Genomic DNA, 12,164 nt, shown 5'->3' with positions numbered 1-12,164 from the left:
TTTGAGAAAGCGGTGCATCGGAAGCGTTTCAAGGCCGACGCAATCCCGGCCCGATGTACCTGCTACGTTACGCAGAGCGAAATAAAAAAAGCACCTGGTGCGAAAAGGACGCACGTACCAACCACATTAACGCTCGAATATCCACCCCAATCGACTTAACATTGTCAGTAATAATTAATGTTTGGATGACCGGCAATAATAATTACACCAGAATCTTTCATATGTCAAAGATTCCCACCTTGGTTATCGGATCTCAAAAACGGGCATCCTAGCGCCGCCCCGCGGTGAATTGCGGCGAACCCGGCCATCAGCGTTAGGTACGAGGGTGGGTCAATAAGTCCTTAGAAAAGCCGACACGTGGCGCGACTAGTACTGTAAGCGGTTTGTTTTCATGCAGCGGCACTACCAATTCAGTGTGCTGCGAAGTTTCAATCAGATTGGTCGGGTTCTTTGTGTGTTTCTCGTACATTAAGGGGGGACATGCTCGTCGAAGGTCAAAATTGAGTTTTTATTGTATTTTCAAACCATGATCCTGGACACTCCTTAAACGTTGTAGATGATTTATTTATATAAGTTTGAAGCCTTATTATCCTTTATAGTTATTTTAAACATTTGATGACTGCATGAAGTATTTTTGTTACATAAAATAGTATTCTTTTAAACCTCTCGGTCTAATGTTTTAGAATATAGTCATATTTCGGTACATAACTGTGCAGTGGTGTTAAGATTTTTTACATTTATTAATTTTTAAACGCATTTATAAAACCATTAGCATAATTTATTACGAGATAATTTTTGTAAAATATTCACGATAAAAAATTATATTGATAATCTCTGTGATCCCAAATTTGACAAGAATTAGGCATTTTATTATTCAAAAAATCGGCAAGATTAACACATTTGAAGATGATTCTAAAGATATTTATTATAAGCTATGTCTTTGACCATTCAAGTGTGATAAACATCTTATGAATAATGATTGCTTTATAATAATTATTGACCTAAGAATAAGGTAGTGTTTTTTTGAAATACGCCATTTCTTTTGTCATTCCCCAGTGGTTAAGCTACAACATACGGCCGTAGCCATAAATTGACAAACTATAATTGAAGTAGGGAGTAAAATGATATTGACGCGCGTTTTTGAACATGTACCGTTTAAAAAAAAATAAAAAAAAATTCGGTTAGGTACATGTTCAAACACGCGCGTTAACATAATTTTACTCCCTATTTTAACTATAGTTTGTCATTTTATGGCTACGGCCGTATGTTGTAGCTTAACCACTAGGGAATGACAAAAGAAATGGCGTATTTCAAAAAAACACTACCTTATTCTTAGGTCAATAATTATTATAAAGCAATCATTATTCATAAGATTTTTATCACACTTGAATGTTCAAAAACATAGCTTATAATAAGTATCTTTAGAATCATCTTCAAATGTGTTAATCTTGCCGATTTTTTGAATAATAAAATGCCTAATTCTTGTCAAATTTGGGATCACAGAGATTATCAAAATATTTTTTTATCGTGAATATTTTACAAAAATTATCTCGTAATAAATTATACTAATGGTTTTATAAATGCGTTTAAAAATTAATAAATGTAAAAAATCTTAACACCACTGCACAGTTATGTACCGAAATATGACTATATTCTAAAACATTAGAGCGAGAGGTTTAAAAGAATACTATTTTATGTAACAAAAATACTTCATGCAGTCATCAAATGTTTAAAATAACTATAAAGGATAATAAGGCTTCAAAATTATATAAATAGATTATCTACAACGTTTAAGGAGTGTCCAGGATCATGGTTTGAAAATACAATAAAAACTCAATTTTGACCTTCGACGAGCATGTCCCCCCTTAAAAAAAAATTTGCTTGTTTACAAAAATGGAGAAAATTGAGTTTAGAGCTGTTATTAAACATTTTAATATAAAAGGGTTAACAGCAAAGGAAATAAAAAATGAGTTGGATTTAGTTCACGGCACATCTGCTCCTTCACTTGCAACTATTTATAACTGGTTAAATGAATTTAAACGTGGTCGTACATCAACAAAGGATGAACCACGCTCAGGACGTCCTGTAGAGGTGACTACACCAGAAATGATCAATAAAATCCACGATATGGTGTTAAGTGACCGAAGATTAAAGTTGAGTGAGATAATTGAGGTTACAGGGATCTCAAAAGGTAGCGTCATTTCTATTTTACATGACAAATTGGGCATGAAAAAAATTTCTGCAAGATGGGTGTCGCGTTTGCTCACAGTCGACAATAAACGCAATAGGGTGGTGGCCTCTAAAGCCCTGTTGTCGCTCATGCAACGCAATCCGGATGAATTTTTTCGTCGCTTTGTGACTGTAGATGAAACATGGATACACCACTATACTCCCGAGACGAAAGAACAGTCAAAGCAGTGGATTGCGAAAGGCGAACCATGTCCAAAGAAGGCGAAAACCGTAAAATCAGCTGGTAAGGTTATGGCTACTGTATTTTGGGATGCACGTGGAATTATTTTCGTTGGCTATTTGGAAAAAGGAAAAACAATAACAGGGGATTATTATGCATCTTTATTGGACCAGCTAAAAAACAAAATTGAAGAAAAACGGCCTCATTTAAACAGGAAAAAAATCCTCTTTCATCAGGACAATGCCCGTGTTCACACATGTTTACGATCAATGGCTAAAATTGAAGAATTGAAGTTCGAATTGGTCGACCACCCACCGTATTCGCCAGATTTAGCCCCCAGTGACTTTTTCCTTTTCCCAAACTTAAAAAAATGGCTAAGTGGACAACGTTTTTTTTCAAATGAAGAAGTCATCGATCGGACAAATGCTTATTTTGAGGACCTTCCGAAAACTTATTTTTCTGATGGTTTAAAAAAATTGAGAAACGTCTAACCAAGTGTATTGAGCTCAAAGGAGATTATGTTGAGAAATAAAAAAATAAAATAAAAAAAAACTGTTTTAATGCTTTTTTTCTAAGGAATTATTGACCCACCCTCGTACTTGCCGAGCTGACGAGATGCTCTACACGTATACAAAGAGGGACGACCGCCAAAAACTCCAAAACCAGGAAGGTCAGGTGGACGACATCCCAGAAGACATTCGGCTAGTTTAAAAATCCCGTCGGAATACCAGGCCAAATAAAAAACGGCTGACATCCACCCCAGCGGCGGATAACGACACAAACGGCCGCCTTCCAAACATCTCTTACACCTCGGCGTCGCGAGAGAGGCTTTAAATAAGATGGCGCAAGTCAGAAAAGCTCTATTTTCTTCCCCGACGCTCTAACGACCACACCTGGGTCCCCGCAGTACCTTCATCTGAAGGTTCCGAAGTCATTATTCATCAGCCCGCCGCACAAACATTGATTATACTGTATCTGTATATTAATATCCCTCGTTAATCCCTGTTTTATTTCGCGTTAATTCATCTAAGCTTTATTTCAAACTAATGCAGTACATTGTGCTTGATTAATGTTAAAGCCGTGCCCCGTCAGTGTCAAAATAATTCTAGTTTTTAGCATTATCTTTATTTGTAATTATCATTAATGTCATTTCATGGTTATAGTATCCCGTTCATTTTTAAGAATTTTTCTATCACCAATTTACTTGCGTGTTCCTCTTTTAATCGAGATCGATTTATTATCCTCAACCATCCATACTCCGAGGTACACCTCGTGATTATTTTTAAAATTAATTCTCGATTTATTGATTTTTTGTTTCCATTTACGTGTTTAGAACTTAAAATTTCCCTATTAATGATGTTTAATTAAGACCCGTAATATTATAGTATGTTAAATTGGGCCACGACGCGTTAATTGATCGGTAAGTGAATAATCGTTGCATTGAATTCTGGTGTGTCGCATGTACCTGGTTTGTAAAAATATTAACTTTCATTTTATTTTTAATTCTTCCCATTAACGACATTGGATGAATCTCTGAGGGACTGTGCCCCCATTCCTGCCCGCAAAAGGGTTTTTCATCGAACGTCATTGCTCTTTGATTGGCGAATTAAGTGGTACCATATCTCAATAAATATACGTAGATATAGGTTTTTGTTTATCCCCTGTCTGCCTAATCGCCAATACAACCACACCTGGACGACTTGCAAGCTTTTAACGGCTTCCAATCCTCGATTCTAAATTAATACAATTTCTCTCGTAAATATCACTGCCACCTGTGTTCTATTTATGTAACATAATAACCTTTAATATTATACAAAAATATTCTATTAGAACACCAGGAAGCATCCCTTTCTCTGGAAAGGGACAGACTTGAGGATCGGTAAGCAGTTTTGTGTAGCCAAATCTGTACAGATTCAACCAGCGGTTGTCATACGGGTACTGGGCACCTTTGGCCCAGTATCCTCAAACAAAGCCCTGTATTGGGACTTTTATATAAGATTAGATTACTGCATAATCTTTATAATACAAAGTATTTCTTTTTGCTTACTACTCGACGTGTCAGTATTTCAATATAATTTATATCATACCTGTGTTATTAATTAACTTTTATGTCTGTATAATTCCATGAATAAATTTACTTTGTTATTAATTAACTTTCTATGCCTGTATAATTCCAATTAAGTTTGTTTTTGTTAATAAACAACTTAACCCTATTATATTTATGTCGTCTTTTGCAATAAACGCGTTCCCTTTTGAACAGACCGAGTGTTTGATTTCTACACCCTCTTCACAGTACGTACATACATTGTTCAAGTTTCTTAGAATATTGTGTACCTACCTGATTTACTGGTGTGCATTCCGAATAAGAGCAACCGGGTTTTGGAACCTCGTGAATGATTTGGCTTATTGTGTCTTCAACATACTCTTCTTTAAAATCAACCCCCTGAAAATTAATATCAGATTGTGAAATGGCCTTCTGAAACTACAATAATTAATAAATACATTTAAAAATAAAAAAAATCGGATATTTGATAGGGGTGCAGCCTACTATCGGTATTGGCAAATCTAGTAGGAGATTGTTCTATAACGGACATAATTTGCGGGCTTATATTTCGCCTGCAGCCACCGCATGAAGAAGCATGCGTAAGCTGAAAGTACTGCATGTTGTAAGGAAATGGTGACAACTGAGGGATAAGTACGTAGTGGACATGGGATTCGGAATGGCCAAAACAATTGCAGTTAAAAACCTTAGCAAATAAATGCTCGTAGGGCAGAGACATTGAACGGTGATCAAGCAGTTCGTTTTGTTATTATTAATCGCTTCTCATTTATACACGTTGTAAAATCAAGACAAATGGTAAATCAATGGGATATTTGACGGTTAGACTTGAGCAGTTATAGTTTGTGATCTGATCACTTTAGCGAGTGGTGATGCATTGTCTTCCCCCACCTTATTTTAACACTCCTCCACTGCTATCCGACAACTTTACGCAGTGTGCTATTCGAGAAGTATACCTAATAAATATTAATCTAGCAGTTTTAAAATTGTTGCAGAACTGACAAGAAAACTATAAAAACTATTAAGTATATAAAAATCAAATATGTATGTATATCGAAATCATCAACACTTATTATTGTATTAGGTATTCGTATTGGGCCCACGATGGCCGAGCGGCTTAAGCATCGGCCTATAATATCGTGGGTCTAGCGGGTCTATTCTATACAAAAGGCGACTATCGACCGCTAACGTGCTAACGTGATAATGTGTTGGTATTTGTTACATACATTTTATATTGAAATATTATAATTGTAATTGTATTGTAATCAGTTAATCAGTCGAAACTGTCTCTCTCTCGCTCTCTCTCTCTCGCTCTCTCTCTATCGCTCATGCTCTAAATTTTAGCACAGGCAAGGGGCATGCCGTTAAAATATAGCATTTATTGCAACAATAAATACCAGCTAATTGTAATTGTTACAATACGTGTTAATAATTTGATACAAACATACCCTAGTTAGCGGTTTTAGCGGACGAAAGCAGCCTTTTGTACAGAATAGACCCGCAGGTACGAATCCTGGGTACGACAAATATTATTTTTTTTTCTGTTTCTGTTTGTAGTCCTAGTGTATGGACCTCACAGGTTGACCACGTGGCAACATCCATTTCTCGTAAGAAAATCTGTTAATACAAACCACTTCTATTTGGCGGCACAATATTATCCTATTAAGATCGGACATGGTCGAAAGAAAGAAATTAGTATTCGAAGATTTTGTCGTCACTTGCATTACTGATTTTTCATGTTTTCGAGTGCTGTCAGTTCATTCCATCCCTTACACGATCAGTATTTCTGTCAATATCAGTGTTGCCAACCGTACTCTAATTATAGTACAATACTATAATTTTGAAAGATTCGAGACGAAAAATGTTCCTGTACTATGTTTTTTCTGAAATACTATAATTTTTACCCTTTTGTAATATATTCAACATAGAAAAAGAAGGCAACACTGGTCAGTATTTAAAATAAAAGTACCTACCCGATGAACTCGCTCCGAATAATAAACACCCTGTTGCTGATCTTCATAATTGAATGGAGATTTTACATCTTCAATAAACTCAGTCTTGATGTCAATTATTAGCGGAGTGTCTGACTTTAATGTTATTATTTTCGGGTCTAAAATAATATTCTGAAAACAAAATATTGTGTTATAAATCATATTTTTAAAAAAACCGATAATAAGTGTATAGCTCGACCACATACTTGAAGGGTCTCAGCTCGTACACTCTGCAATGTGGACATGGTGTCTGTCGTTATCTACCTACTAATCAAAATAAACTAGCAAACAATAGGTACTAATCTACGATAACATTTTAATTGTTAATGTCAATTATTATTCATAACTAGTACCAAAAAGACATGATCACTTACAAGCACGATGTATGTATATTACACAATATTGTATAAGTATGTAAGCACCTGATTTATTGGCTCGCATTTTGAATATGAGCAGCTAGGTTGCGGATCACTGTCTTCAACAACATCTTCTTTGAAATTAACTCGGAGAGGATCAATCTCAGTTTTAACGTTGGCAAGGCTGGTTACAGGGCTCTGAAACACAAGACAGAAGGTATTTTATAATACGTGTTTACAGCTATATTATTATGCATTGAAACAAACACGCGGTCTCTGTGTGTGACATATTGTCTAACTATTATTAATAAACGTGCAACGGCTGTCTTCAGTTGAATGAGAGTAGTAAGCCTGCAGCCATAGAGACGCAGAACGTATAGGTAGGTACTTGGTCAAACAATCGTTATTATGCTTCGAATACACTAAATGACGATCGGTCACATATATGTCGAAAAACCCGTTTCTTATGTTGGCGTCCTGTGTCATAGAGTGTAAATACGATGTCATAGACTGTCACATATATGTCAAACGATCTATGGCGGCCTTCTATGTCATAGATTTTCGGCTCAGTGTAAACACCTCGGTTATTTTGTGTGACAATAGTTTATGTCTGTGACATCTATGCCGAGCATGTTGTCATATATTATTGTTTATGGGTCATAGATAGCGCGGGAAGTGTTTTTCTGTCTTTGATTTCAAACGCCATCCTAACAATCTTGACTACTAAACGAAACAATACCTAGTAAAAAATGGACAAAAGAAGTCGCAAAATCGTGTTGGAGTGGACGGATGAAATAATCATTAATTTAATCGGATTGGTGGAAGGTAATCCACTATTGTGGGACTGTACACTGACCGATTATAAAAACAGCGTCAAAAGAAATGCTGCTTGGGTCCAAATCGTACAAGATTTGGGCCTTGAAAGCAGTTTTCACTCTCAGTACTCGGTGGATGATGCCACGCGTAAATGGCAGAGTTTGCAGTGCCAATACAAAGACTATAAAAATAAGGAAAAGGCGAGGCCAAGGGACCAGCGACAGGTACCACGTGAGATGGAAGTTTTTCGGCCTCCTGAAGTTCCTTGACTGCGACTCGATAGCTGTCGCCACTACTTCAAATTTAGTAAGTATCGCAACGATTTTTATTAGACATTCCACATCGAGTTAAGTGTTTCTCTAGCGGCTAGCTATTCCAATTCAGATAACGAGCTCTCTTTGCAAAGTATTTATAGTATATTATTATTCTATGAAATGTATAAAGGTACCTAGGTACATATCCACACAAGTGTAGATAGCCTTGAGGTACGTTCCTTCCTGAAACTTGGAATTATATTAGGCAGATGCTCTGTGAAATTAAACACAATATCCTATGACCATTCAGTGTCAGTTCTCTTTTCAATTGATAACTTGTTTAGGCTATCAAGCTAGGTAAAGAAACTCTATTCCATATCGTTGTGATCTCAATTCTTGATTCCTGATGTTTGAGGTTTTTTTCGTGTAGGAACAATTTTATTTCTTCTAAACATGAAGCAAAGCGTGTCAGTGCGTTACATCTGGAAAGCCAGCGAACTTCATTGTGCAGAAGTAAATCTAGGTACTCGCTATCCATTTCCAAGTCCTGGAGTACCTTAAATTGGTGATGATAGAGGGGTTTGGCCAATATGCTGTTAGTTACTTTGATAATGAAATTCATTACTGTAACCATTTCTTCGGGAAATGTTAGGGCGCAAAGCGCTTCTCGATGTAAATATGAGTAGAGTAAAGAATGGTAGAGTATGCTGTACGTCTAAGTTTGTCTGGCGGCTCTATTTCATAAACTCATAAGTTATAAGGCTGCTTGAGATAAGGTGAAATTGGAGTTTATGTCTGAATAGCCGTGACTGACGAACCCAAACTCGTCTGCGTCTTGGTTTTTTATCGTCTACCTACCAACAATAAATATGCCACGATTGCTGCGGCAGTAGCGCCATCCGCCGCCATTATAATATGATATGGACAGGAACCAAATAGATAAATAAATTTAAAATCTCGCAAACTAACAAACCTACTGATTTATTCCGTTTTATATTATTATCTGTTTGACGTTTACGAAGGCGTACCAACCATAAAGTTTGTCAAGCGTCATGTTGGTAGTATTTATCAGTGGAAAATATGTGACACAATAGATTTTACGGCATCGTGTGTAAACGGATTGGCACATACGGGTTTCATAGAATCTATGCCCACGCCTCTGTCATAGATTTTTTGACATATATTGGCTCCTGTGTAAACGGAATGGCATAGATATGATCATAGACACTAAAACGCTCTTGTCACATATGTGCCCAATCGTCATATAGTCTATTTGAACCTTTACTTAAGTGTCAACACAACGGTGTATAAATATTATTGCATGTTTCAGTTAGTAAAGTCCAATATGTCACGCAAATGTTTTATTTGCATCAGTAAGAACCCACTTCAAGTTAGAATAAACATTTTTTTACAATGATTAAATTACAATTTCAGCGCCAGCAGGTTTTTATAAAATTTACCCCTATTCCCGGACTAATTTGAGTGAAATTGGTTTTTTCTAGTAAATGATATAATCTTGGTTTATCGGCTTATTTGTGAGAATATTTAAATAAAACTTTCAGGAACAATCAAAAACAGTTTAATAATTACGAATAGTGTAATATTTCTGCCAGAAGATGCTTTTGTAAAGAGGAACATCACACTTTTTACACATGTACCGAGTCTCGCACGTTTTTTTATTTTTGGCACATAGCTTTCATAGCCTTGTTGGATATGCCTTTTTCTGCGTCGCTAGAATCGCCTGTAAGGTATGTCTGAACATGTCTTCAGATAAGCTTACAGGCGAATCCAGCGTCACATAATGCCTCAGAGCCGGAGAAGACAAGACATCGGTACCAAAAGACATTAAAGAAATTGAATACTCTTAATTTAAAAATATTCTAATTTACGACAAGGGTTACATTTTTAAAAATCAATGAACATACTGAACGTCAACATTCACTTTTACATCTGGGTCAGAAGTAAACGGTCCAGGTGCTGGGGTGTAGTCTTCTGTTGACCACGGTTCAGTAACACTGGCACTTAACCTCGAATGTCCTCCTCAGCTACCTCTGGGACGACCGCCCCTACTTCCTCTTCTACGCCGTCCACCCGCTCGACCTCTGGTTTCTGTCCGAGATGGGCCAGGGAGTAGGTCCTCGGACGTGTCGACCCTGACACCATACTGGTTTCATCTAGCACCTCTACAATGCGGTTAATGAAACCGTTGAAGTCGTCGTCAAAGTTGATCGAGTGGCCGGCGGTGAAATCGGTGATGTCTGCGACATCGGTGGTGGCATCCAGTAGAACATCTGAATCAGAGTCATATAATAACTCGAATGCATAATCCTACTCCGAGTCGTCTGTTCCAAAGGCCTCCATTTCAATGCGTGAAAATAGGCTGGAATCAAAACGAAATTCCACATTAGTAAACAGAATTTAATTCTTGGGAAACATGTGGCTTTATCAAAATGTTCGATTATCTTATATAAATTATATTTTGCGTATAAATTATTACCTTGTGACGTATCTGATCAGTCAATTATCTGGATATCAGAGGCAAATCGGTTGGTTTGGATTAGTTGTAAACAACAAAAAAATCACCATTAGTAAACGAATTTTTAATGTTGGGAAAACACGTGAAATTAACTAAATACTCATTCAAACACATATAATTATAAAGAATAATCATAATAATTCAATATTCTAGACTTATAAATTAATATATCGGCACATTATCAAGTATTTGGCAAATAATGCGAACATTCAAACTTTGCATTCGGAAATTTTGACAGTAAAGTGTCGTGTACGAAGAAACACGTAAAATTAATTTAAATTGCCAGAAATCATCATATCAATCAACATATAAAATATGATAGATAAAATATTTATCTTACCTTATTGAATCCTTTTTTTGCTTATTTATGTAATTTTTCTCCTCTGGAGACAAATCGGTTGGTTTGGAACAGCTGTGAACAACAACAAAATCGCCATTAGTCATCAAACTTTGAATGTTGGAAAAACACGTAAAATTAACTAAATACTAGTTCAAACACATATAATTATATAGAATATTCATAATAATTCAATATTCTAAGCTTATAAAGTAATATATCGGCACATTATCAAAGGATTGGTAAATAATGAGAACATTAAAACTTTCATTCGGAAATTTTGACAGTAAAGCGGCGTGCACGAAGAAACACGTAAAATTAATTTATATTGCCAGAAACCAAAAATAATTATATAAAATATTATAGATAAATAAACTTATTTCTCTTACCTTATTGAATTCCTTTATTGCTTATTACTGTAATTTTCGTCCTCAAAATCAGTACATAATTCAAATATGGCGTCTCACAATAATACAATTTCGAGTTTTATTTAATAATATCACAGAAGGTAAAACAGATATCGATATTTTATTTATACCAGTCGGTACTGAATTTTATATTCTAACAGAATATGTCCAATGTTTTCGTTGAAAATACATAGATGTCACAGTAAACATATTTATTTAAAAACGCGCGACAAAACGAGGATCCTCGAGCGCGGTACTCAACATAATTATTGATATAACGAGGATTCTCGTTTGCGGTACCGAGCATAATTGGAGGAAACTTGTCGGTACTCAATAATTATGTCGGCCAATCCAATTGCTATAAAGCTCTAGAAGAATACTAAATGTTAATTCAACAATAAATGATCCGGCGATGTATTTCGTCGCTCGTGTATTAGTGTTTGTGACGACAGAGACAAGGAAATCAAATGAATCCAGTTTCAAAATCGTTGCTGCCAATACAAAGCTTTTATTATCATTTGTTGCACTGTTTAGAACAGGAATGTATATTTTTTTAGTTTCGTTTATCCGGAGTCCCATAGTTATAGCAGCTGACTTTATTTTATGGAAATAAATGCCTTGTATGTGGGCAATGATATCAACAACATATCAACAACATATAAACTCATAGTTAAAAATACAGCCGTACGCCGGCACGCATCTTAAAACAAACAATACTACGACATACAACAATCCGTTATGAAAAACTAACCTCAAAAGTGTATCCGGCCTCGTCGGTGTCCTCTTGCTTTATGAAGGTAAACAGCTGGCTCTTTGGATCATGATGCACAGGTACCTCAAACCATTGCTTCCCTTCTGCAACAGGTTCGGAGTCTTCTCGTTCGCGTTTAATATCCATTTTATGCATGCAATGGTCATCAAGTTGATCGTGGCACACAGAACGTACCTAGTAGGCGTGACTTGACGTAAGCAATTCACCATAGACAAAAATAGTTAAC

The 12,164-nt window shown here is 36.0% G+C and overlaps 2 protein-coding genes across 7 annotated transcripts in view; both read right to left on the bottom strand.

Annotated features, from left to right (window-relative positions):
- Positions 1-12,128, bottom strand: part of LOC147076098 (uncharacterized) — an 18,743-nt gene extending 6,615 nt beyond the window's left edge. For 2 of the 5 annotated variants that reach the window (XM_085941630.1, XM_085941632.1), the window contains exons 1-4: positions 11,918-12,128; positions 6,883-7,014; positions 6,443-6,592; positions 4,749-4,853 (exon numbers count right to left, since the gene is read on the bottom strand). In XM_085941630.1, coding sequence (XP_085797756.1) covers positions 4,749-4,853; positions 6,443-6,592; positions 6,883-7,014; positions 11,918-12,073 — 543 coding nt within the window. In that variant the 5' untranslated portion in view covers positions 12,074-12,128. Of the gene's footprint in view, positions 1-4,582; positions 4,893-6,442; positions 6,593-6,882; positions 7,015-11,917 lie in introns of those variants that run through there. The other 3 variants (XM_085941628.1, XM_085941629.1, XM_085941633.1) reach the window with 3 other exon arrangements.
- The window catches only part of LOC147076097 (uncharacterized), an 833,775-nt gene that overhangs the window by 802,490 nt on the left and 19,121 nt on the right, over positions 1-12,164 (bottom strand). The gene's annotated exons all lie outside the window — the stretch shown is intronic.

This window comes from Rhyacophila brunnea, unplaced genomic scaffold (assembly GCF_057557595.1).
Source record: "Rhyacophila brunnea isolate RB1 unplaced genomic scaffold, BYU_Rbru_1.0 scaffold_13, whole genome shotgun sequence".
Classification (NCBI taxonomy): Eukaryota; Metazoa; Arthropoda; class Insecta; order Trichoptera; family Rhyacophilidae; genus Rhyacophila; species Rhyacophila brunnea.
The sequence above is the reverse complement of the archived record's forward strand: the minus strand, read 5'-3'. Positions and strand labels throughout refer to the sequence as shown.